The sequence below is a fragment of the Chiloscyllium plagiosum genome, chromosome 10 (assembly GCF_004010195.1).
Source record: "Chiloscyllium plagiosum isolate BGI_BamShark_2017 chromosome 10, ASM401019v2, whole genome shotgun sequence".
NCBI classification, from domain to species: Eukaryota; Metazoa; Chordata; class Chondrichthyes; order Orectolobiformes; family Hemiscylliidae; genus Chiloscyllium; species Chiloscyllium plagiosum.
In genome coordinates, this window is record NC_057719.1 from 50,940,375 (window position 1) to 50,966,938 (window position 26,564).

The following is a 26,564-nucleotide window of genomic DNA, read 5'->3' on the forward strand; positions in this document are numbered from 1 at the left end:
TATGAACATTCAGTTAATGCATGACCATGGTCAGAAAATCCTTTTGGATTTTCCTTGAATGCCTGCAAACCTGACAGCAGTCACAATGCCTTCATCTCATGACAGTCAGTTGTACCTCCCAACTTTGAGCTCCCACATTGACCCAAAAGTTGGCAGCTGAGTGATAAGAGATTTCCACTGACTAATATCTTGTTACCTGACTACACTAAGACAGTGTGCTCTTAACAAAAACCATTCAGCAACCAGAAATGTTGTGGGCCCAACCTTTGGTGTTCTGAAGCAATGGCTCCTCTGTCTGATCTGCTGATAATATCTTCCATTACACAGCAGGCTTTTGATAGGTTGCAGAGCACACAGACTTTCCATCATGAGAAGAAGAGGAGGAATCAAGGTAGCTTCACTAAAGACAGGTTTTTCACGAGTAGGCACTGTGACACTGACTCACTTAAGAACACAATATTTACACATTTCCCATTTTGTTCTATCTGTTATGTACTAATCACAGGATCCATTAGTGCAAAATCTGAAAATTAAAATCACTAACAAAAAAAATCTTAATTGATTGTATCAAAGAGCACTCGATAATAAATACAAAATCATATTCATCATTGTGCATACCTTTAGTTCCAGTATTACAGTTATCTTGGCCTGGCTCAGTGCTCCTCAATAATAATACTCCAGAGGCTGCAGCATGGCTGGCGGAAGGCTGCTGAACATCATTGGGGGATACTGAAGATTGCTTTGAAGGTTGGTTGAATGATGTTCTTGGAGTGACAATGGTGAATATATAGGTATTGTCATCCTGACACAAGAGGTTCATAAACCATGGAACAAAAGCACTACTCAAATGTACAACCGCCTGCAAGCTCTGATCCATTGATTAATGCGAGGCAGTGTGACAATGACACAAAATATAGTAGTGATGACCTCACTTTAATTTTTATTGCATCTCTGATTTTTGGTGGCTTCTGTCTATGCTGTAGTGGAAACTCAGACATCAAACACTCCATCACGGGTGTGTCTGCCAATGCCCTCATGGAGTTGGCCACCACTTCCAAGGAGGGAATAATGGATACCAAGATCTGTACAAAGGTCCTTGGAAACATGAAGCCCAACTCCATTAAGTTTCTTGGCAATGACAAACGTACTGTTTAGCAAGCTTGTCAAGGTGCCAAATACAAGAACATCAGTATTTTCTTGTTCGCCACCCCATTAACATTCTAATCAAATTAATGTGTCCCTGCAGCAGAACCTACCTGTATTCTGCTGATTTGGAGAGCTAGCACACAAACATTCTTTTCCTGTTGGCCTAGCTGCAGGCTTTTAATGCCCAGTGACCCCAAACAACCCTCAAGACAATAAGTAGTAAGATAGCAGACCATTCAACCCTTCAAATCACTGCCATTCAATTAGTCAGATCAGGCTGATCTTCTACTTCATCATTTTCCTGTACTATCCCTGTGTCCTTTAGTCTGTAGAAATATAGTAATTTGAATCTTAACACATGAGCCTCCATAGTCCACTTAAGTCAGCACACAGTCAATTTATCAGCTGGTGGTTGAAAGTGTCATGTCAAATGACTATTTCTTCATCAAACCCTTCAACATGGGACTGCATTGGTTGGCCGGGTAACACATATTTGATACCTGAAAGCAAAAATACAAAAGGGGATAATTGAGGGAAGGGACTTGGATGGAAAGCAATTGGTGTGAGGTCACATTTGCGAAGTTGCATTAGGGAAGGAACTCAACATCATCCTGAAAGTTCTCAGTGATGAAGAATGGAGTAACCTCTGTCAAAGCTGGCCCCATGATATGGAGTACTGACAACCTCCAGAGGGCTCAGGAAATGTCAGAGTGCCTGTCTCCTACCATCATATCATTTCCCTTCATGTTATGGGCTAGTTTGTCCAGTCATTGTGTTGCAGTGTATTTGGGTGATGTGCCTGCTACAGTGTAATAGCTAAAAGAATGTAGAAACAAGAAGTTGAGAGAAAAACTAGCAGCATTTGGTATAAGTGGGAGGGCAAGGTGGGATATCAGATTGTTGGGCATGAGTGTCAATTGCTCAAGATTAGCTATGGGTAAATGATAGGCATGTTGTGTATTAATCATCATTAAAAAAAAATCAAGGGCTTCCTGGCCTCCTGTCGATACTTGCTGTCTCTCCTCCTTGCTTCCACCTGAGCTACTGTCACCAACACCTTCAAATACCAGAGACCTGACTTTCCTATTCCTCCATTTTCTTGCTTTTCCTTCTTGGGTAGACAATCTGCTGCCTCTGCAGAACAAATGCATCATGTTTTCAGAGGAGCAGCTGCCTTTAAGATGTGCATTTAATTCGCTCTGATACTTGGCTTTCCTGTTAACTATTTAACCAGGTAGCAACTGAAATCATTTCATTAAAGAGCAAGCAGAAGGTTTATATGGTGCCTGTTTCAACTGGAGTAGCTTATGGGTTTTGCAGCTCCCCATCCCCTCACCCTAAAAGCAGGTCAAAGTGAAGTTTCTCCCCCTACCCCTTTCAGTTGAGGCTGTATTTATTTTATAAGGATAAATCTATTTATTTAAAGCTCCTGTTTACAAGCTGGTTAAAGTTTGCTTTCCACTTTCTTCTTTTCATGGAAGCTTTCATACTCTCTCTAATGCTTTGCTTTCTTACTTATTGTCTGTTTACTTCTCCCTCCCCCAAAATATGACAGGATTAGCAGGAAAGCCTGGAGAGAAGCAGCAGTCAAGGCAGCTGTCAACCCTTCGAGGCTCAGTATGAAAAGCCATGAAGAGGCTGCAAGGGTGTTTGGAACAGAGCCAAAAGCACAGGGGCACAAGAAAACATTCTCAGAAGCAAGCAGGAAAGCCTCAGGCTATGTATCGGGCCTACAGTGAAAGCTTTTCGCATACATAGTCAAGATGTTGCACAGAGTCTAGTGCGCTTATAGTTAATTTTTGTCTGCATGAATACTTCAACCAGTGTCAGGAAGGTCGGTTGTGGTCCTAACTACTCCCTCTCCCCATGGATACTAGGAATGTGTGCGCTTAATGTTATTACTGGATATGGGTTAGGCCAAGAATTTTTTATTGGAACAGACCCATTGTAAATCAGAGCTAATTTCAACTTGAAACAGCAAAATCATTCCTGATTATTTCAGCTGTCGACTGAATGAATATGGTAGAAGTGTATTTTCAGTGGAGGTAAAAAATCTAATAAATTCAGCTATTTTATACATGTAATATTCTGAAGCAATATTATGAAAAATCTAGATTATTCACAACAAAACATTTTTCAGTATTTTTCTAAAAAATACCCAAGCTTCCTTTCCCCAGCATTTCCATCAAATAGTCAAAGCTGTCAATATTAGGTAAGTACCTGAGGCATCTTACTCACTTCATAACATCAAATTCTATCATGCATTTCCCCAGTTGTTTTATTTCAGAAGCAAAGATTTGAAATTTTAATCAATTTTTTATCATTAGATTCTGAAGATCGTTCCCTTGGCTCTTTGAGGGGGTTAACTTGTAAAGCAAAATCAATTTTTAATCAGGCGAACACTTAGGCACAGAGGTATCTGTAAAATATTTACTGCAACACTTTCTTTGTACAAATCCATTGTCAAACAAAACAAAACATCAGAGAATGGTGACTAATTAAAATGATGCTTTCCTTTAGTTAGGTAATGAGAAGGAAAAAGACTTTAGAAAAAATATGAAAGTAGCTGAAAATCCCTCCCTTTTATTTGAATATTTTTCAGAAAAAGACGTAAGTATATCGGAATAATTTCTTTCATAATCCTTTTGGAGAAATTCAAGAAGAAGGTGGAAGACATTACAGATTGAAAAATCAGTGGAATAATAACAGATTTAAAAATAATAATTGATTCACTTTTATGCAACAGCGTTTTTAATTTTAATAATGTTTAAATTGGTGCAAAGCGTTTATCCTGTATGTAAGATGAAATATTCATGCTGAAATCTTACCTCGATATGCAGATTCAAAAATTCTCAAACTCATCACATATGTTGGCTGGGCCACTGTACCATTGGTCTCATCCCATTTGCTGATGGATTATTCTGTGTATTTTAGAAACCCGACCTATCCATATTTGTAATTTCAGAAATGCAAACCTGTCCCATGTGTGACTTTACTTAGTTTTTGGCTTTTCACATCGCATTACATTTTACAAGCAGTGACAGGGTTCATGAAGCTTACAGATGAAGCAGCAGGTTAATTACAAAGACTGCCTCAGTTAGGCTTAGCTTGGTTCTCCAACATTCCAGACTAGCTCTTGAAATTGTTTAAAGATCCCCTTAACCTTGCTTCTCATACTCATCTTCACGGCCACATCAGATCTCCTGCACCACAACACTCTCTCAGATCCTGTATACCGACTTCATCAACTATATGGATCCTCCATAACCATAGGCCTAAGCTTAACTCACCCAGGCTACTTATGCAAAGTCCACAGGAACCATTGGGTCCGCTATGTGAATGACACCTTTGTCATCACAGAACGGAACAAATTAGAGGAAACGTGCAATACCATCAACAATATCCTGACATGCATAAAATTTACAAAAGAGGAGGAGAATGACAACAGACTCCCATTCCTAGAGGTGACAGCAGCTGAACATACAGTTAACAGAGAGCTTCAAATCAATATCTACAGAAAAACAACAAACACAGACCAAATACTTAACTTCAGAAGCAATCATCCCAACACCGCAAACAGAGCTGCATCAAGACATTATTTCAACAAGCTACATCACACTGCAGCACCCAAGAGCTACAAAAAGCTGAAGAAAGATATCTCTTCAATGTTTTCAAGAAAAACGGATACCCAATAAACACAAATCTGCCGATTCCTCAGAAACAAACCCAAACAAGCAGACACAACGCAATCAAAAACCATAGCCACATTACCTTATATCAAAGACATATCAGAAATGACTTCCAGACTACTCAGACCCCTTGGCATCATGGTAGCCCACAAACCTACCAACACACTTAAACAGCGACTAATGAAACTAAATAGTCCATTAGATACTACCAGCAAATCTAACATCATTTACAAGATACCATGAAAGAACTGTAAAAAAAACACTACATTGGACAAACAAGCTGGAAACATGCCACTGAGGATACACAAACACCAACTAGCCACCAAAAGACTACTCACCATCACTAGTTTCCATTCATACAGCCAAAGAAGGACACCACTTTGACTGGGTCAACACACCCATTCCTAAGGCAGGCAAAACAAAGACATGCACGAGAATTCTTAGAGACATGGCATTCTAACCAGAAATCCATCAATAAACACATCAATTTACATCCTATCTACCTTCCCTTGAAAAACAAAGTACTGGAAATGACATCACCCACCTTAAGAAACCAAGAACTTTCAATAGAGAGGTGGGACATACCACCAGTGATTCACCAGAGACTCTGATGATGTTACCCAGTATGGTGACGAAAAGTCTGAAAACAAATCTTCCAGCTCAGCAAGCCAACCTACATAGTTATCATCAACCTGAGCTACAAATCTTCTCAAAAATTGCTAATAGGAATTACATCTTTATCATTGGAAAAATACATTGATTTTAAACATGCTATAATTGATACTAGGAGAAATACTTCACTACAAAAAATATAATCCTTCAAAGACCTGATAGGCTTCTAAACAAATAAGAAACCACATCAAAGCCATATTCTTTTATGATATCCTCTTATAAGTTTCAAATCATCCCTGGATCAGCAACTACCTACTGAAGCCAAAACTAGCCAAAATTTAGAAACCAAACCAAGCCAAGCATTTGTGGAGGCTACAGCTAGAATTTAAAGCCATCAGTACTTTTTACCCTTACATTTTAAAATGTTCCGAAACTGCTCAGCAGCTTCCCCGAAATGTTCATGAATTTTCCAAAGAAGTATATTTATTTCTTTAGGACTTTTTAAAACCCAAAGTAACAGAACATAGCATTTGTATGACTCTCATAAATAGAGGCCCCAATCTTGGAGGAGGTGCATGTACATATCATACCCCAGGTATTCCCAACCTGCAAAAAGGCAATAAAAAGATGGTGTGATAGTGTGGTCTGGAGAATCTGAGGAAAATTGTCTTTACAGCAAAAGAGAAATTTCAAGAGAGATTATGACCCAATTCGGATATCCATTGAGAGATGAATATCTGCTATTTTGGAGAAGTTTTATAGCTCAGGTTGTGGATCAGGTTGCAAGTTTACTCACTGAGCAGGTAGATTTGTTCTCAGATGTTTCATCACCATGCTGAGTAACATCATCAGTGAGACTCCGATAAAGCGCTGGTGTTTTGTTTGGCTTGCTATTTACCTGTCTTAGTCTGTTGCTGTGGGTGATATCACTTCCGGTTCTTTTTCTGAGCGATCGGTAAATGAGCTCCAAATCAATGTGTTTGTTAATGGAATTTTGGTTTGAATGCCAAGCCAGGTTTGAATTCCCATGCGTGTCTGTTTTGCCTGTCCCAGTCGAACTTCGTCTGTGTGTATGGGTATGAGTGATAGTTGGTCATGTCTTTTGGTGGCTAGTTGGTGTTCATGTATCCTGGTGGCTAGTTTCGTGCTGGTTTGTCCAATATAATTTTTTTTACTGCTTGCCAAAGTACAAATCCATAGATGCCAAGTATCCTCCACTACTTTGCACAAATGCCGATTTTTAAGATGTGCACGTCATTGGCATCCACTCCCAGAAGGGATCAGCTCGATTAGCATACCCATGAGTTAATCTTGGTACCTTTTAAATCTATCATCTTAGCTACATCCCTATGAGAACCATAGTTAGATATTAACATAGTGGGCATTCAGTGGCACTGCCCAGCCCTGACAAGGAAATTCTCCAGAATTTTCCTGCAAACATTAACATTTTTACCTAGATGTATTGCCTTAACTGAGTATTTGAAATTATTGCTCCCACTTGTACACCTATAGAAAATATTTAAATGCCTCCAATAAGCGTCAGTTATTTCTGGTTTACAATTGCTGGCAACTCCTCAATTATCTGCACTAGCTGACCTGGCCTGTCATATAATAAAATGTATAGGTTTTATGTTTATTCTCAAGAGTGCGTCAGGCTAAGATAGTTGAGCAGCAGCTCCAGCTTCAATGATATATTGTCAGACATCTGAATGTACCTGGATTGGTTGATGTTTCCACTGTGCTGCATTGGCAACAGAATTGACCCTGAATGGAGCAGGAAAAAAAGTATACTTTCAGAAACAAAGTTTCGTTTTTGAACAAAAAAAAATTTGCACCATTATCAAAAAATAAATTCCTCCACATCTTTCTACTCAAGACATTAATTTGTCCTCAAGTGTGAACGTTTAAATATGCGTACTTAACCATGTGAGGCAATATTTTCTGTTCCTGAGTATTTTGGATTGCTTAGCACATTGACGATTTATTGGGGTTAGAAAATCCATCTTTAAAAGGTATTATAAAATGTCAGATGGAAACTTGGCCATATTGCTAGTTTATGTTTGTGCATCTAGGTAATTCACTATGAGAATACATAATCAGGACAAACTGCCCACTTTTCGTAAAAACGGTAGTTGCACAGATAGCACAAACTTAGAAGAATGAAACTGAAAAGCCATTATAGGTGGTAAAATATCATAATAGAACAACTGCAATAGCCTGGATATGGGAGCTTGTTTCTTTTCCAATATGCTCAGCCATTTTTATAGACTTTGACCATTATCCTGCAATTTTAGCCATTAGTTTCCAAAGTTTGCTTGTAAAGAATGACAATTTCTGTCTGATGATTTATAGAAAATACCTTTGTCAAGTTAGTTCAGTACTATCTTTTAAATATTCTTGTCCCCTTAGAGGTATTTTTTTTTTAAAATATAGCTCTCTATATCTGAAGGCACAAACCATCAGACAGTAAATTATGTACTGCTGTTAAGCTTCTCCTTGTTAGCACTCACTAGTATCCACCCTCTTCTGCTGTTACCTAAACAACTCTCAGACACAGTATAGAATGGAGGGTTGGTGGCAGCATTCTCCACCAGCTATTAGTGGTTGGTTCTGCAAAACATATGACTGGTACACTGCCATAATGTGGGATTGCTGCTGAATTTAAATATTGAGGAAAAGGGGTTATTCACACAGAGGTTTCAAGTAATGGCTCAAAAGGTGCCTTCAGCCAAGAAAAGAGAGGCCAGGTCAAGTAGCATGTGATTTATCATTTGGCCACTTGTATGTACTATGAGGCTGATGGGATTTTACTCTATGCCTACTCTAATCTGCAAGGCAACAACAAACTCATTCATTGCTACTCTCTGCTTTTGAACCTTGCACTCCGAAGTCAGTTTCCACTTCTAAGCATCGCCTGCCCCAATGAATGACTTTGTATATTAGAATAATGACATCGGTGAATGTTGATGCAGCTTCAGCATCTGGAAATGATCTAGACATTGTGTTCCTGACTCCAAACCGAAAGTCCAGCCCTACATTTAGATGTATACCTGAAAACAAAATTTATATTATTGTAGGGTAATAATGAATTACAACTTATATACGGAGTTTGGGTGGTGGATATATATCGATAACTTACAAGCAGTAAGGTAACACATGGAATGGCAATACAAGTTCTCTGATGGTCAAGTGGGCACACGGATCACTCAACGTGCGGACTGCAGATCAGAGTGAAGAGTGTGGTGCTGGAAAAGCACAGCAGGTCAGGCAGCATCCAAGGAGCAGGAGAATCGATGTTTTGGGCACAAGCCCTTCATCAGGAATGAGGCTTGTGGGCTGAGGGGCTGAGAGATAAATGAGGGGTTGGGAGTGGGGGGAAAAGTAGCTGAGAAAGCGATGGGTAAATGAAGATGAGGAAGAAGGTGATAGATTGGGGGTGGGGTGGAGCACATAGGTGGGCAAAGTGATGGACAGGTGTTTTAAAAAATTCTCAAGGTCAGGTTCGTAGGAGAGTAGTCTGACACAGAACAAACGACCAAGAGGCGAGTCTGCTCGAATATGGGCATTTTATTCCCCGCAGCGTCGCCACAACGGGTCTGGCTTATACTCACTCTACATGTTACCGGAACTGGGAGCCGTCAGTTCTCGTAGAGCGGTTGCCAACAACCCACGCTCGGCGGTTAAACGTAACCCCGGAGCAGGCTCACCGAACTGGAGACTTTTCCAGCTTTTTATTCTTTTCCAGATATAAACATTCATGTGAACAGCAGAGCAAGGCTAAAAAACACATTCCATTCTGGTTACATACAGATAAGAAGATTCACACGGGAAGGTGTATAATAAGATTCACACGGGACTAAGCGACACCTTCCATTTTCGGTTAGATTCACACATGTATTGGGACACAATTTTAACCCTTTCACCACAACAGGTAAGGAGTGTGGTGTCTAGATGGAGGCTTGGGACTTGGATAATGTGGGGGGAGGGGAAATGAGGAAGCCGTTGAAATCCACATTTATCCCGTCTCAAGGCGGAATATGAGGCGTTCTTCCTCCAGGTGTTGGGTGGTAACAGTTTAGCAATGGAGGAGGCCCAGAACCTGCTTGTCCTTGATGGAGTGGGAAGGGGAGTTGCAGTGTTCAGCCACAGGGCGCTGTGGTTGGTGGGTGCGGGTATCCCAGAGATGTTCTCCGAAATGCTTCGCAAGAAGGCGTCCTGTCTCCCCGATGTAGAGGAAACCACATCGGGTGCAACAGATACAGTAGATGACATCCCTCCCCACTCTATCAGCATTCCAGAGAGACCATTCCCTCCGCGACTCCCTCGTCAGGTCCATGCCCCCCCCCCCCCACTCCTGGCACCTTTCCCTGCCACCGCGGGAAGTGTAAAACCTGCGCCCACGCCACTCCCTTCACCTCTGTCCAAGGACCCAAAGGATCCTTCCACATTTGACAGAAATTCACCTGTACCTCTACCAATGTCATCTACTGTATTCGTTGCACTTGATGTGGTCTCCGCTACATCGGGGAGACAGAATGCCTTCTTGCGGATCGTTTCAGAGAACATCTCTGGGACACCCGCACCCACCAACACCACCATCTCATGGCTGAACACTTCAACTCCCCCTCCCACTCCATCAAGGACATGCAGGTCCTGGGCCTCCTCCACCACCAAACCATTACCACCCGACGCCTAAAGGAAGTACACCTCATATTCCGCCTTGGGATGCTGCAACCACATGGGATAAATGTGGATTTCAACAGTTTCCTCATTTCCCCTCCCCCCGCATAATTACCTCCCCCGCCCCCCTCCATTAACCTCTCAGCCCTCACGACCCACAAGCCTCATTCCTGATGGGCTTATGCCCAAAACTTCAATTCTCCTGTTTGTCGGATGCTGCCTGACCTGCTGTGCTTTTTCAGCACCACACTCTTCACTCTGATCTGCCATCCTCACTTTGAGTGATACGTGTGCCCACTAGTTTAATTAACAGAAGGGTTCATCTCTGTTTGATAACAGTATCTGAAGCTAAATATTGCAAGAAAGCAGAATACTAGTAATAACAGCTAGATAATAGCAAGCAAGCAAAAAAAACAGCATTAACTGAAGGAAGGATGAATGCCAACTTGAATTGGAAAATGAGCACTGACCTGAATTAAGTTTGAGGGGGGCAAGAATGTGAAGTTGAGTGACAGAGAGAGGTGGGGTGTAAAAATAATGTATGCCTGTACTGAAGCATGTGTTACAGGAACTTTGATGTTTTTTAAAAAATGACCAACATAGAATGAAAATGCCCACAAAGGGTATGCTTCACTGATGAATCTTCACTGGTAATGTTCATAATGCTTGTGCTACTTAGAAATGGAGCAATGTTACCCCTTAGAAATGGAGCAATGTTACCCCTTAGATTGCCATATTAAAGCTACTTTCAAGACAGTTATCCCATGGAAGGTTCAGTTTACCAATTTTCTTGAAAATTTTATCTGTTGCTACAAAGTTCATTATAATTCACCTTTTCCTTTATTAATATTCGTACAGCACTTTTGGCATTCCACATCTGCAGAAGGTACTGTACCCACCACTTACAGTGAGACATTTGAGAAATGCAATTTGCCTGCTCTATCAGTGATTGAAGTGCTGTATGTGTTTAACATTGATTCAGTCTCTGGGAGGATGTTCAGCACACAATGCTTAATTTGAAATAAAATATTTAATTGTTGGATTCTTAGAGCAGATAAGTGCCTTCCTTTCTTGCACCTTCTGCAGTTTTCCAGACCAGATTTGAGTTTATCGGGTGTTCTATTTCTGTCCTGTTAATAGGTTTTTTTTAAAATCCTGAGAACCAAGATTTTTATTTGTCTGTGGCGATGGGCAACCTGTTTATAAGTTCCATTTTGTAACTCAAGAGATTAAATCTTACTTTGGGGATAATCAGTGGTAATGAGTAAGCACAGCTGTTCTTGCCCTCTGGAGTGGGGATAAATAAATGATTTAGAGATACTCTGCGGGTAAACTTAGCTTTTAGCAGCTCAGGGAAATAATACTGGAATTTATTCGCACTGGGATTGAGGAACAGTTTGCTCAAACATCCAGAATCACAGTTATTTCAATGCAGATGGAGGCTATCCAGCCCATCGTATCTGTGCTAGCTCTCCAAATGAGAGATGTAGTTCGAGAGCTGATGATCTATCGTTTGGCAGAAGTAGGTAGCTAATCACAGGCTCCTTGAGTACATCAACAGATTGTGGTGGGGATGGTATTTGTCACGTTTAGAACCGAAGATTGTGAGCAAGTTTGACAAAGAAGAAACACATCTTTGTTAGAGTTATGGGTTTATGGTGCAGTCATTTGAGTGGTCTAATCTGAAGAGATTATGCAACCACAGGATGATATATACCTGAGAAAATTACGTGTTTCAATGTTCAACAGTCAGTATGTGCTTTGGAGAGGAAAAAAAACAGCGACTTTGGACCGGTGCTTTCTTCTATGTATCTTCCCACCTGCAGTCCATTTCTATTGTGGACTAATTGACAGAGCTGAGATTTTATTCTCCCCCACTATAAGGCAGGGGATGTGGATATAATCTAGCAGTGACTTTCCCACTACCTACCCACCCACCTCCAACCTGTCTGAAATTTTACACAAGGTGGGTAAGTTATTGAATAATTTTCCCCGCCATATTTTGGCCTTATAAAGGCCCTTAAATATTCATTAATTTTACTCTTGCCAAATGGAGGCCCACGTCGGGTAGAAACTTTGTTGTGAATGTTGATGCAAAGGGGGAGGGGGCAGTCCCTTGGACTATCAGAGGCACCTTATAAAAGGACATTCTCCTCTTTAACCCTTTGCCCAGCCTCTTAAAACTTCACTAACACCTCCAATCCCAGGCTTACTTGAGATCCTCAGTATTTTGGGATTGTCCATTGTCCCAGCAATGGCCACTGCTCCCTGCTCTTATTTGAGACTATAGAACTGCTGGCTATTTGATTGGCTAGCATTTCCCTAAGGCAGGAGTTCTACCCGAGGAACGGACGGATGTCTCACCTTAAAGTAATTAATGTTGTTCACAGCGAAGATTTATTATGAAAGCAACCCTCAATCATTGGTGGGCTCAAGCCCAGCCTCAGACATTTTAGTTGGTGCAGTGGGGAACCAACAGGGCACTGTCAACTCGAGTTTAAATGGGGTTAATTGTGCTGATTAGTCAATGACCCCATATTATTTCATTCACTTACCAAGATGATAGAAGGCAACTATGTGTGCCTTGATCTGTAATGATCTACTAATTCTTATATTCATATCATAACACCACTACTACAAATATAACAGGCTTTTGATGAATTTTCAATGAATCATGAACCCCACAAGCCACACTTAATGTACAGGTCCAATGAAATTTCAAAAAGATGAAACATGGAAAACTGAGAATTGCTACTGATGATAAAATTTATTAATATCTTATGTAGTAAATATATTTTATAGCACTGAATACAGGTTGTAAAATAAGCATTAAAACATAAGAATTTTCACGTATTAACCAGTGACAAAGAGAAAATGCATGTCAAACAAAACATCTAGCTTATCACAACTTGCAGGGAAAACGTGTTTAGTTCACTGAAGTAACAGATTAGATGGTGAGGCTTGTTTTGAGATAACTTCTACCTACAATCTATTTGTATTTACTATAATACCATCTGGCTTTCTAAAGCAATTTATAAGTTTGAGCTTCGTATAAGCTAGCCTTTGTATACTCAAAACACTTGGAAGAAAAAGCTGTCAATGCTCCCTGAAGATTTCATTATATATGAAATAGCCCCCAGGTGTTCCATTCAAGGACTTTAGGATAACACTTTGTGCTTAGAGAACACTACCTGTGAGAACAGGTTTGTTGGGGAGAGTGTGTTTAAAGTGTGCAGCTGGAAATAATTGATGTCAAAGTAGGTGGAATCCAATATTAAGTGAAAACATGTAAATAATATTGTTCCAAGATTTCCAGAATGGGAGAAATGTGGCCCCTTTTTGCAGGTGCTGATAGTTTAGCCATTTGTTCCCAGGAATTTGTGGAATTGTTAAATATTTTTCTCATTAAAACAGTGACAGTGGTATGTAGAATAACCTCCTAACTCTGGAACTAATAATCTTATCAAGATTCTTATGTAGATTTTTATGTACCAAGCAGTGATACAAACATAAATACTGTAATCAAATTTTAGGAAAAAAAATTGCAATTGTACTCTCGATTATTCAAACCAATTAGCGCTGCACCAAAAACAAAGTCCAGTCATTTGAAGTAGGCCAAGTAACAATAGGAAATGAGAATTCAATGCAAAATGATTTAATTAAGCAACTTTGAATTCAGAGCTGTGAATACTGTGAGCCAGATTTTCTCTTTCTTCCACCTGGACATGAAGTGACACATGGGCATAGCATATGAAGGGAAATCAGGCAACAGGCATTATACATCCATAAGGAAGTCTACCTGATTCTTCTGTTGGCTGAACTGAGACAATTCAATAGGCCTAAATGCAAGAACAAGGAAACAGCTGCCTCTATATCGCATATAACTATACCCACATTTCTGTTCAAAGTTATCATGTTGAGAGTGTTATGTAGGTGTAAGGGGTACTGTACCTTTACGAGAATTGAAGGACTTAGAAAGCACACAGAGTGAGTGCTGGAGAATTTACAATATAACATTTGGTCCAACAGCTAGCAGTACCTGGGTTGCTATGAGACAAAAGTAAAATTCAAAATTCAGCCAATTTAAATTATGCCCCAAGATACTAAACTCCAATCAAGTTTGAACTTGCTATTTTGACAATATTAAAACCAATGAAACGATCAGATGCTTTGGGATATAAATATTAAACAAATTGAACTGTTGCAGGAGAACTGCCAAGCCACCAACAAATGCAGACTGCCCAGAGAATAGCTTTTTAAAGGTACTTTTAATCAATCAATGACCTGTGAAACAGAAATCCTTAAAAGAAGAAAAGAAGACAGAGGAAGATACAAACAAAAGATTTGACAGCTGACTGGTTTTGAAATATGAATTTTTTTGGTAAATCTTAATCAGGGGTTTTATCAAACCAGTATTGTTGAAGGGAAAGTAAAAAATAGGTTAGAGAAGAGAGTTGTAAATAGTTGTTAGTTAGTATTCTATGTTAGACTTGATGAGTAAAGTTCTTAAATTTTTTTGTACTTTAAATATAGTGACTTTTGAGATAGTTATTGGCCTCTCTAATTTTAACAGCACAGGTTGAATCATTTCTGTGTTGCAGGTTTAAATCAGCGGGAGAGGGTGATTTAACTCCATGTCGTGATAAGAGTTATTTCACTCTCTCTGTTTTTAATAGTTTATTTAGGTTTGGGAGGTAAATTTGACCAGAATATTAGTAGCCCTCCTGTGGAATGTGGAGGAGATTAATCAATTCTCTATTGATGATCAAGATGTGTGTCTTGGGTTACTGAAGGCAAAAATGTTTTCCTTCAAGAAATATGACCAACATCTTATTTTAAACCAGTTGTTTGGTTTCACATGAAATGGAGTACATTAGCATTTTGATTTTCAATTGCTGCATTTGTTAAAAATGTTCTGTAAATGTGTATTTGCAGACCCAACATGATAGATATTTAAAAACAAAATGGGTTATGAAGAGGCATCTACCTGAAACATTAACTCTTCCAGATTTTACCTGACCGGTTGGTTGAATATTTTGGGGATATATTTATCATAGTTTTTAAAGTTTGCATATGCAGGGCATTTTGCAGATACATTGTTTGCGCCTCATGTTGTTTATTCATACTTTCGTTTTCCATTCCAATTTTCTTTTCTTGCATTCTCTCTTAAAGGCACTAAGTCATTAATGGCGTTAAATTCCATGGTAATGGGAATTAGTGGGTACCACACCCAATTGCCTATTAGTATTGTATTGGTAAGTGTTAACAATCATTCAATAAAGCTTGATGCTATCTTCACTGTATCTACGTTAGACATAGGGTTCAGTCTCCATTCGGACTGATGTGCATCCAAGGTCTACTTCCTCCATTACTAATACTAGAAATTAACTACCAAGAACCTGCCAATCAGGCCAATATGTGCCACTTTAGCTGAAACAGATCATTTATTACCTTAGCTGAAATCAGTTAACTTGGCACAAAGGATTAAAACTAATGACTCCACTGTTTCCTGTGACTCACCTACACACTGGAAACATTTGCTATGCCATCAGGGCACCTACATGCCATTTTGAATTTGCTGATCGTATTTGGACTGGAGAAACCTTAGTCATTCTAACAAAAAGAATTGTAAAATTAGAAATATAAAGCAGGAATGAGGATAGACAGTTGATATAAATCATATACCTTACATCACAATATGCATATACTAATCTTTTATTATAGAATTTGGGTTTTGACCTAATGACATGATGGTTTTGATTTATATATACATATGACAGTTTATTAGAGGAGAGAATAGAATACCAGGGTGGGCATCATTAAGATTAATGTTGCAGTGCAGAGGACAGTTGGAAGCAAGGTTTAATGTCATGAGTCTCCACTTGGGGGGGTTCATGGGTGGAAATGGGCTGTCGATTTAGTGCAAGGTTTAAAAAAAATGTGACATGAAGGCTCTGGGGAGGTACCTGGCAACCAGTCACTGAGCAAGCTGTTTTCCCTGGCGTTCTCTGGATGCAAAAAACACAATCGGAAAATGACCAGGACACCACACAGCATGGGTGGAGTTAGTGTCACTTTATAGATGGAAACACAGGATCCATACCTGCTGGATGTAGTACATTGCATGAGTAAATCAATGAGGCATATGTTTGCAAATTGTAGCTAAAATTTAATATGCAGTCATTTTTTCACCCATTTGTAATGCATGCAGAGTGAACATTCTTAAGCTTCAAATGCTGACCAAAAGTGATTGGCACTATGCCATTGGTGCTTGCAAATCTAATATTGCCATCTCAATGATGTTGAAGTTAAAATTAAGAGCCTAAAACTGGCCAAAAACATTCCATCACTTGTGAAATGTCAGAGGGAAATGTCATTTCATCATTAACTAAATGGACTGTACTAAATGCAGAGTAGTGGTGAATTAAGGAGGGTGTTTAGGTGAAATTGCTCATGACACCACCAGCTCTCACCTTTTTAGTATCTGGGCAAAGACCTTCCAAAGTCAATATGTTACACATGTATTTAACTTTATACACTGAGTTGCAACTTTTTCTTGTAGTCGCACTAGAGTTTTATATCTCTACATCCATAAACTATCAGATCATTCTCTATATAAGAAAGATTGTTAGCAATGTCAAATAGCATGTTTATCTGCAACTCCCAAACATCATGCATAATGTAGGTAGCAATCTGCTGCTTTCATCCAGCCGTTGTGGCAAAATTCCTTTGATGATTGGCATGGGTTGACGAGACTTCTTTACAGCTCTCAGCTTTCCATGTTGTTCCACTGCTACATGCTGCCCATCCATTCTGTTGGAGATATCAATTTTGTGTTTGCTCCCTTTGAGCAATATCTTGTCTTTCAGAATAGCTGAGAGTCATAGAGATGTACAGCAAGGAAACAAACCCTTTGGTCCAACTCGTCTATGCCAACCAGATATCCTAAATTAATCTAGTCCCATTTGCCAGCATTTGTTCCATATCCCTGTAAACCCCTCCTATTCATACAACCATTCAGTTGCCTTTTAAGTGTTGTAATTGTACCAGCCTCCACCACTTCCTCTGGCAGCCCATTACATACATGCCCCACCCACTGTGTGAAACATTTGCACCTTAGGTCCCTTTGAAATCTTTCCCCGCTCATCTTAAACCTATGCCCTCTAATTCTAGACTCCCCCCACCCCAGGAAAAAGACCTGGTCTATTTACACTATCCATGCCCCTCATGATTTTATAAAACTCTATAAGGTCACTCCTCGGCTGCTGACACTAGAACTATCCTCAACAGATTTACTTACACTGTCATTTAGTTCAAGATGATATTCTCCAGGAAGAAATCTATAAGCATTGTATAGATCCTCTAGTATCTGTTCTGTGGTCACTGGTTTAATGTATTGCGACACTTTGATTGCAGTCCAAGCTTTTAACTTACTCTTGCCCATTAATTAAGATCTGGATTTTCAGGTATTTATTCTTGTTGTTTCATTGGACTCTCAGTGATTTGTCCTCTTGGCATGAAAATGGTGCCATTGTAGTGTCTCAACCTTAGATTCAAGATCTTCATTTCTGGATTGTCATGCTGACTCATTTCACACACATCTGAGAAGGTCATGTTGCATGATACACTTGTGTGTGCGACATTTGATGAACTCTTTTTTCAATCATCTTTCCAGCAGTCAAATAGTTTATCACTTATTGACCTGATTGAACAACAGGTTCAGTCAGTGTGGAATGATCTGTCACAACTTTCAGTGGATTTCTCTTCAGTGCCCATTTGTACCTGCTGTTGTTTTGCCTTCCAGACAAATGATTTTGCACACAATGAATCAGCTTATTGCAGTGAGAACACTGCTTACTCCCTGCAAGACTTGCCTTCTTTCCAATGTCTACAGTCCCCTGTAGGATTTGCATCCTTCCCTGTGATCATTCTGTCCTTTTTACCTGGACTGTCTATCAGCATAACACAAAGCCTGCTCTTTTTTTTGCCATGACCATGCCTAGTTGCTGATTTACAACACAATTGTTTCCATACATGATCACTTTTGAGTGAGAGATTCTCTTCTCAGTAGATGTGATCTGACTGCAGAATCTTCTTTGCCCAATACAACTGTCTTTAATTTGTTTTTTACTAATACATATTTACAGAATTCTGCAAACTGTATTCATGAAGTTACCGATTGATCACAGCAATACATGTGTAGCTACTCGTAGCTGCTCTTGGTTGTTAACTAACCGTGTTGCAACTTTTATAGTTTTGCCATTATAGGTGAAAAAAAACTGCAAGTTGTGTTTCATTTCACCTTTTTCATTTTGACCTGCGCCAGAAGGAATGTTGCAACCAGTGCCTTAACCAGTGTTTCAGTTCTGGCCTGCTTTTGTTCCGTTTCAATTGTTTTCAGTAGCTTTTAACATCTCTTAACATTACTGCCTACATAGTCATGGTGCTTCTGTACAGCTCTTTACACACTCAAATTTCAGCATCACTTAGACACCAGGCCATGAACTCACAGTAAGAACAATCTGGTTTCTACTGCGTTTTTACTAAAATGGCTGAAAGCTGGCTGTGTGCAGTAAGCATGCTGCATGACAGAGGTCACAGACCTACTGTTGTGTATTGTGTATTATAAAGTGTTACATTTCTGTCCCAAACTCTAACAGCCTCATTAAAATGTTCTAGCTTATGCAATGGAAATCTTACCTCACCAGTCTAGGAAAGGTGTGTTTATGGAGTTGGCTCCATGTAGGAATGTGAGTAATCTTTAAAAAAATTGTGGGCTGTCGTGTGAATTTAAAATCATTGATGCCTAGGAAATGAATACTTTCCTTGTGTTGTGGCTTTATGTTTAAATGGAGTATTGATAACTGAGGATATCATTCAATCACAAGTGTTAGGGCACTTGAGGCCATTTGGCCCATCGTTCCTGCATAGCTTAAGTGAGCATAATTACCTAGTGCCAATCTCCTGCTTTCCCCACCCCCACCGCATATCTTTGATTTTATCCACACAATCAAAAAATCCCTCTCAAATGCCTCAATTGAACCTGCCTCCACCACATTTTCAGGATGGGCATTTCAATGTTCTTATTCCTTTTGTGGCAGAAATCATTTTTCCCTGTCCACCATATCTGGCTGTGATGATGCTGTTCCTTTAACAGGATTATGTTGTCCTTGATTTTTTTTCCCCAGGTGGTCATAAAAGACACAGATTCCAAAACGTCTAAGTTGAAGGGTTTTAGGGCAAGTTTGATTATAACGAACAGATACTACCTCAGCAAAAGGCTTAAAGTTTTAAAAAACACTTGTACAGTGAAAGGGGATTGGCCAGTTCTCCCCAGCTCAGCTTTTCTGATTTGGTTTGGTTTTAGCACAGTAGTGTTCTGAAGCCGTTGGACCCAAAGAAGCAGGTCCAGGCTGGTACTGTCTCTCTGACTTCTCTCCTGTTAGACATGTATTTGATTTTACCTTTTGTGCAAAGGGCTGTTTATGGGGATTGTTGCAAGTATTTGGAACAGCGACATTAAGTTGGGATGATCTGTTGGGTTTTTGAATAGGTTAAATTTCAGGTTGTAAGTTTGCTTGCTGAGCTGGTAGGTCTTTCTCAGATGTTTTGTCACCATGCTAGGTGACATCATCAGTAAGCCTCCATTAAAGCACTTTTTTTTCTGTCCCGCTTGCTATTTGTCTGTCTTGGTCTATTAAAAGGAGGGTAACATCATCTCTGGTTCTTTATCTCAGAGGTTGTTAAATGGGGTCCAAATCTATATGTTTATTGACAGAGTTCCCGTTTGAATGCAAAGCCTCTAGGAATTCCCTGTGTGTCTCTGTTCAGCCCGTCCCAGTTGAAGAGGTGTCCTTCTTCGTCTAAGTGTAAGGATACTAGTCTTACAAGCAAAACTGGACAAGCTCACACCAAAGAACAACACAGACAGATGAAGAACCTGCCAGACCGACCACTAACAGACACGGAAAAGCCATCCTAGTAAGAGGAATGAACAACAACTACAGAGACATGGACAAAAAGAATTCCTAGCAGCACTGAAACCAACCTTAAAGGACAACAGACTTACGGAAGAAACCTAACAGGCCATCAGACAGACTGTAGCACCAACTCTAAACAGGAAGAAAGAAGGGATCACCTCGAAACACAGGAAAAGGAAAGCCCTAGAAGGACTCATAAGACAAATATTGTAATCCTACTGGCAGTCGAAGGGCACCTGATTGCCATCCTAAATAGAACACAGTACATTGAAAAGGCGAACTCACTACTCACAGATACCGACATCTACCAATAGGTGGCGATGGACCCAACTCCACAACTAGAAAACCGTATCACAGCATTACTGAAGAAACTTCACAAAATCAGGCGAAAATAACAAGACCGATCTCCAAAGAATGAAACCTGATGGATCCAACACACCCTGTTTCTATGGATTACCTAAGATACACATACCAGGGGCCCCCCTCAGATCCATAGTCTCACTTGCCAGCACACTGACATACAGACTACCACTCCACCCAAGAATTCCTGAACATCAAGACACCAAGAGAGAAGAGGACAAAATCATGGGCTCCTAATGGCCCTATTCACATCCATTAACATTAACCTAGTCAAAGAAACACTGACCTCACTACAACACGAACCAAGGACAAAAAACACCAGACAGCACCAAATCCATCAGCAAGGACAGCATCCTCAAACTAGTAGATTTGTGCCTCACTACCCACTTCACCTTCAATGACAAAATCTACAAACAAATCAATGGGACATCCATGGGATCACCATTATCAGGATTCTTATTGAAAGCAGTTATGCAGAGACTAGAATGAACAGCCCTCCCCACGATCCGACCGAAGCTTTGGGTCCGCTACATGAATGACATTTTTGTCATCATAAAACAGAGCAAATCAGAGGAAACCTACAATATCAGTAACATCATCCTTATTGGCATAAATTTCACAAAAGAGGAAGAGAACAACTCACCTTCCGCGATGTCACAGTGAAATAAAATACAGTCAATGGACAGCTGCAGACCAGCATCTATAGAAAAGCAACACAGACCAGATACTCAACTACAGGCGCAAATCATCCCAACACCCACAAGAGCTTCATCAGGGCATTATTTAAATGAGCCAAAACACACCACAGCACCCAGGAATTACAAGCAGCAGAATAAATATACCTATACAGTGTATTCAAGAACAACGGGTACCCAATCAACACAGTCAGCTGATCCTTAAACATCAAACCCAAACAACAAGACATGCCCAGAGACTCCAACCACACTACCATTCAAAAACATCTCTAAGATGACTACCAGACTATTCTCACCCCTTGGTATCATGATAGCCCATAAATCTATCAAGACACTGAAACAGCTACTGATGAAGATAAAAGGACCCTGTACCAACAGTCAGCAAAACAAATGTAATTTACAAAATACCCTGCAGGACTGCAACAAACACTACATCAGACAAACAGGCAAGAAACTAGCCACTAGGATACACAAACACCAACTAGCCACCAAAAGACATGACCCACTATCACTAGTATCCTTACACACAGCCAAAGAAGGACACCACTTAGACTGAGCCAACACATCCGTCCAAGGACAGGCTAAACAGAGACATGCACGGAAATTCCTAGAGGCCTGGCATTCACACCAGAACTCCATCAATAAACTTATCGATTTGGACCCCATTTAACAACGTCTGAGAAAAAGAACCAGAAATTATATCACCCACCATAACAGACCAAGACACATAAATAGAAATTGCGATGGAACACCAGCGCTTCAATGGAGGCTCACTGATGATGTTACTTAGAATGGTGACGAAACATCCGAAAACAAATCTTCCAGCTCCTCAGCCTGAGCTACAAGTCTTCTCAAAAATCGCAAAGGTTAAATTATTCTGTATTCTGTTCTCTTTTGTTTGTTTCATTCGGTAATCTTGTAAATAAATTCTGTTTTGTTTAAAACTAAGTGGGTTGACCAACTGCATCATTCCTGGAATATCCACATTATATCTGCTTAAAACAACTAGCAACTTTCTTGAGTGTTTTGTGGGGGTCTGACCTGGTCCATAACATTGAGGGTTTTTTGCAGGATTTGTTCTACAATTCTAAACTTGGACTAGGGTTGTTGGACTTGAAGGCAGTGAGTGATAGGTGTTAGTGTCTTTTGTTCCGGGTGTTGAATTCAGTTGATTTAAACAGTGCTTGGGGGTTTTTACAGAAAAAAGGTGATTAAGGCCAAGCTGCTGGAATTAACATACAAGCTGTCGTTGGAGCGACCTCCTTCTATGGGGCAAGGAGATGTAATTATAGCAATGGCTTAGCACTTAAATCTGCTGGTAATGCCAGAATCTTCAGAGATGGCTAAAATTCAATTGAAAATGAAGCAGCTTGAATTGAGTTAGAGGCAAAAGACAAGGAATTACAATTAAAAGCAGAGGAAAGAGAAAAAGAACAAATCACTTTAGCAAACAAAAACAGAGAGGGAGTTTGAACTTCAGAAATTGGCACTTAGACAGGAAAGTCAGCTTAAAAAGAATGGAGATGAAGGCTGAAGGTAAGCTTAGTGAGGGACAGAGTGAGGATGACCTAACCCATGGTAGCCAAAGGCCTGGTGAGAAAGTGTTCAAATTTAGGCAATGTTTGAAAATATTTAATGAGAAGGTTGTGGAAACCTTTTTCATCTCATTTTAAAAAAGATGGCTAAACAAATGCAGTGGCGAGTGACCATGTGGGTTTTGTTGATCCAAACAAAACTTGCAGGTAGAGCTAGTGAGGTATTTGCATCACTATCAGAGGAGGTATCTGAGGCATATGAGGAAGTGAAGAAAGCCATCTTAAGTGCAAATGAGCTTGTGCCAGAGGCCTATGGACATTTCAGGAAACTAAGGAAGGACCCTGGTCAAACCCACATTGAGTTTGAAAGGATCAAACAAAGTAATTTGATAGTTGGATAAAGGCATTAAAAATAGAGCAAACCTATGACACGCTCAGAGAGACTATTATTTTGGAGGAGTTCAAAAATTCATTTCCTGAAGTAGTAAGAATTCATGTTGAAGAGCAAAGAGTAAAAATGGCAGGATTAGCAGCTGAAATGGCTGATGATTATGAGTTGGACCATAAATCAAAGTTTGACTTCCAAAGTCAATTTCAATCTGTGAGAGATAGAAATTGGGGAAAAAGAGAAATATTCGTGTGGAAAGGGAAAGGCAGATCTCACTGAAGATCATAAGGATAACTTACCACAGGCCAAAAAGAAAACCCTTGAAGGGGACAGAGAAGTTAGAAAGCTCTGGTATTTTCACTACAATAAAGTAGGCCATATGAAATCAGTGTTGGTGGGTTCAGAAAAACACTGGGAAGCCAGATATAAGAAAACAGGATAAGCCAGTGAGTTTTGTTTGGGTGGTTACAGAAGCACAGTTTAGGCTAGAAATGCACCAGAATGTACAACCCGGTTAGAGATTAATTAAGGAGAAAGTGCCAGATCTTCTTAAAGTTTACTCACATAGGCCAGGAGCAGCAGGTAAAGAGGTTACAATATTAAGAGATACCCAGGATCCCCTCAATCTATGATGTTGAAACATGAGGAGATATGAACTTCTGAAGGACTACTGCTAGAAAAGTTACGAGTAACAGGAACTCACAGTGAGACAAATCATGCGAAATTATGTAAAGTAAGGTTAGAGTGTCCAGTGAAGAGTGGAGAAGTCATGGTAGGAGTACTGGATGAAGTCTCAGCTCCAGGAATATAATTTGTCCTTGCTAACTATACAGCTGGTTCCCTGGTACGAGTTGTGGTTGAAAAGCCAGTGGAAACTCAGGCATCTGAACTATTGCAGGACACATACCCCGGGAATTTTCCTGACTGTGGTAACAAAGGTCACAAAGTCACCAGTTGAAACAGGAGACATCAAAAAGAGCACAGATAAGAAAGTTGAAGTGGCATTAGCAGAGACCCTGTTTGATCAGATGGTTGATACAAAGGCACAGATGACACAGCAGACATCATTAGCTAAGATAAATTAACTAAGTTAGAGCAGAAAGATGAAAATTTTAAACAATTGTATCAAAAGGCAGACACAGAAAAACTATCTGAATGTATCCCTGAATGTTATTATTCTTAAAAATCACGTCTTAGTGAGGAAGTGGAGACCATCACATATTCAGGCAGATGAGAAATGGGCAGAAGTTCATCGAGTCGTATTGCCAGTGGATTATAGAAAGGAGGTGTTGCGGTGTCCTACCACTAGGGCGTCATTCTGAAGTGATAAAAACTCAAGCTAAAATTTAAACAAAACATTTTTACTGGCTTCAACTACATCTTTGTGAAGACCAATTTTGCCAGACATGTCATACATGTCAGGTAATTGGAAACCCACAGGCAGTGTTAAAACCCACACCTTTAATACCTATTCCTGCATTTGAGGAACCTTTTACAAGAGTCTTAATTGATTGTGTAGGACCCCTACCTAAAACAAAAAAGTGGGAATCAGTATTTGTTAACAATAGTGCATGTGTCTACTGGATTCCCAGAGGCCATTCCATTTCAATCCTTCCATCACAGCTAGAAGGATTGTAGAAGGGTTCCTCAAATTTTTCACTAAATACAATCAGATCAAGGGTCAAATTTCATCTTGAAATTATTCAAGTTATGGACAGCTTAGGAATAAAACAATTCAAATCTACTGCATACCATCCAGAGTCACAGGGACATCTAGAAAAGGTGGCATCAGACATTAAAGATCAGATGATTAGGATAAGGGAATTCCATTTGTGCTTTTGGTGATCAGAGATGCACCAAATGCATCAACCAAATTCAGTCCATCTGAATTATTTTTGGGCATGAAGTGATAGGACCACTAAAGTTGATTAAGGAGAAATCAGTAAGTCAGGATTCAGAGACCACATATTTGGATTGTGTCAAATTTTAGGGAATGATTAAATGGAGCAGGGGAGTTGGCTAGATACTAAAAGTATCACAGCATACAATGAAATAAGAAGTAGACAGGAAATCAAAAATTCACAATTTTGCTATCAGGGATAAAGTATTAGTGTTACTTCCAGTGATAGGTGAACCTTTAAAAGCAAGGTTTATTGGACCTTATCAAGTCAAAAGGAAATTAAGTGAGGTGAACTATTTGATAAGGACTCCAGACAGAAAGGAATCTGTCTGTGTGTGTAATAAGAATATGTTCAAAAGGTATTTTGATGGGGAAGCAAAGCAAGAGAAGAAAGTGTTAATGGTTACAACTGAGGGAAGAACCAAGTTCAGAGGATTCTGAATTGGACATTCCTCAAATTAAATTGGACAATGAGGAAATTGTCAAACTTTGGGATAATTTGATTTAATTCCTTTCCAAAAGGAAAATCGAAATGACCTGAGAGTTATTAGTATCACTTGGGGAGATACGTAGAAACAAGTTGGGAAGTACTAACCCAATGATGCATGATGTAGAGATAGGAGATGCTGTTCCGATTAAGCACCATCCTTATAGGCATAGTCCTCTAAAGTTGGCACAGATTCAAAAGGAGATTGAGCGCATGCTCCAAAATGGCATAATTGAAGTGAGTTACAGTGACTGGAGCTAACTCATAGTAATGGTGCCAAAACCAGACGGTACCCAGCAGTTATGTGTGGACTGTCACAAAGTCAATGCACTTACAAAGACTGATGCATATCTAATTCCACGTTTGGAGGACTGTGTTGAAAAAGTGGGACAAGCAACTTAGATTGGACTTGTTCAGAGGATACTGGCAGGTACCTCTGTTAGAAAGAGCAAAGGCATTTTCAGCTTTCGTAACACCGAGTGGACTGTATCAGTTTAAAGTCATGCAGTTTGGTATGAGGGGTGCGCCAGCCACATTTCAGAGAATAACTAATGAGGTCATTGTTGGATAACCCAACTGTGTCGTATATATTGATGACCTGTTGATTTTTAGTTATCCATGGAAGGAACATTTGCAACATTTATCAGATTTGTTCAATCAACTTCGGGAGGCAGGTTTGGTGGTAAACCTGGCCAAAAGTGAATTTGCCAAAGCCTAAGTCACCTTCCTACGCCATGTTATTGGACTTTGACAAGTGGTCCTACGGGATGCAAAAACAAAGATAATTGGGGAGTTTCTCAACCAGCATCAAAAAGAGCAATACTACAGTTCCTGGGATTGAGTGGATTTTATTGAAAATTCGTACCAAATTTTGGCAGTGTGGCTGCTCTGTTCACTGAATTGCTAAAGAAAGGCAAGAAGTTTTGGTGGACAGCGGACTGTTGGCAGGCATTTGACAGCTTGAAAGCTGTGTTAACCACTACCTTAGTATTAGCCACACCTAATTATGCAAAGCCATTCAAGGTGGCTATTGGTGAGAGAAATGTGGGTGTCAGTGCTGTGCTCTTGTAGGGAGATGAGAAGGTAGAAAGA

The 26,564-nt window shown here is 39.8% G+C and overlaps 1 protein-coding gene across 7 annotated transcripts in view; it reads left to right on the plus strand.

The window, feature by feature from the left end:
• kiaa0586 (KIAA0586 ortholog) overlaps positions 1-26,564 on the plus strand; it is a 515,789-nt gene that overhangs the window by 480,277 nt on the left and 8,948 nt on the right. The window contains exon 33 of one of the 7 annotated variants that reach the window (XR_006312780.1): positions 625-712. The exons of 5 other annotated variants lie outside the window; for them this stretch is intronic. Coding sequence is in view for 1 of the 2 variants with exons in the window: in XM_043697765.1 (XP_043553700.1) it covers positions 625-713 (89 nt within the window). In the remaining variant the exon portion in view is untranslated. Of the gene's footprint in view, positions 1-624; positions 748-26,564 lie in introns of those variants that run through there. One more of the 7 variants, XM_043697765.1, reaches the window with a different exon arrangement.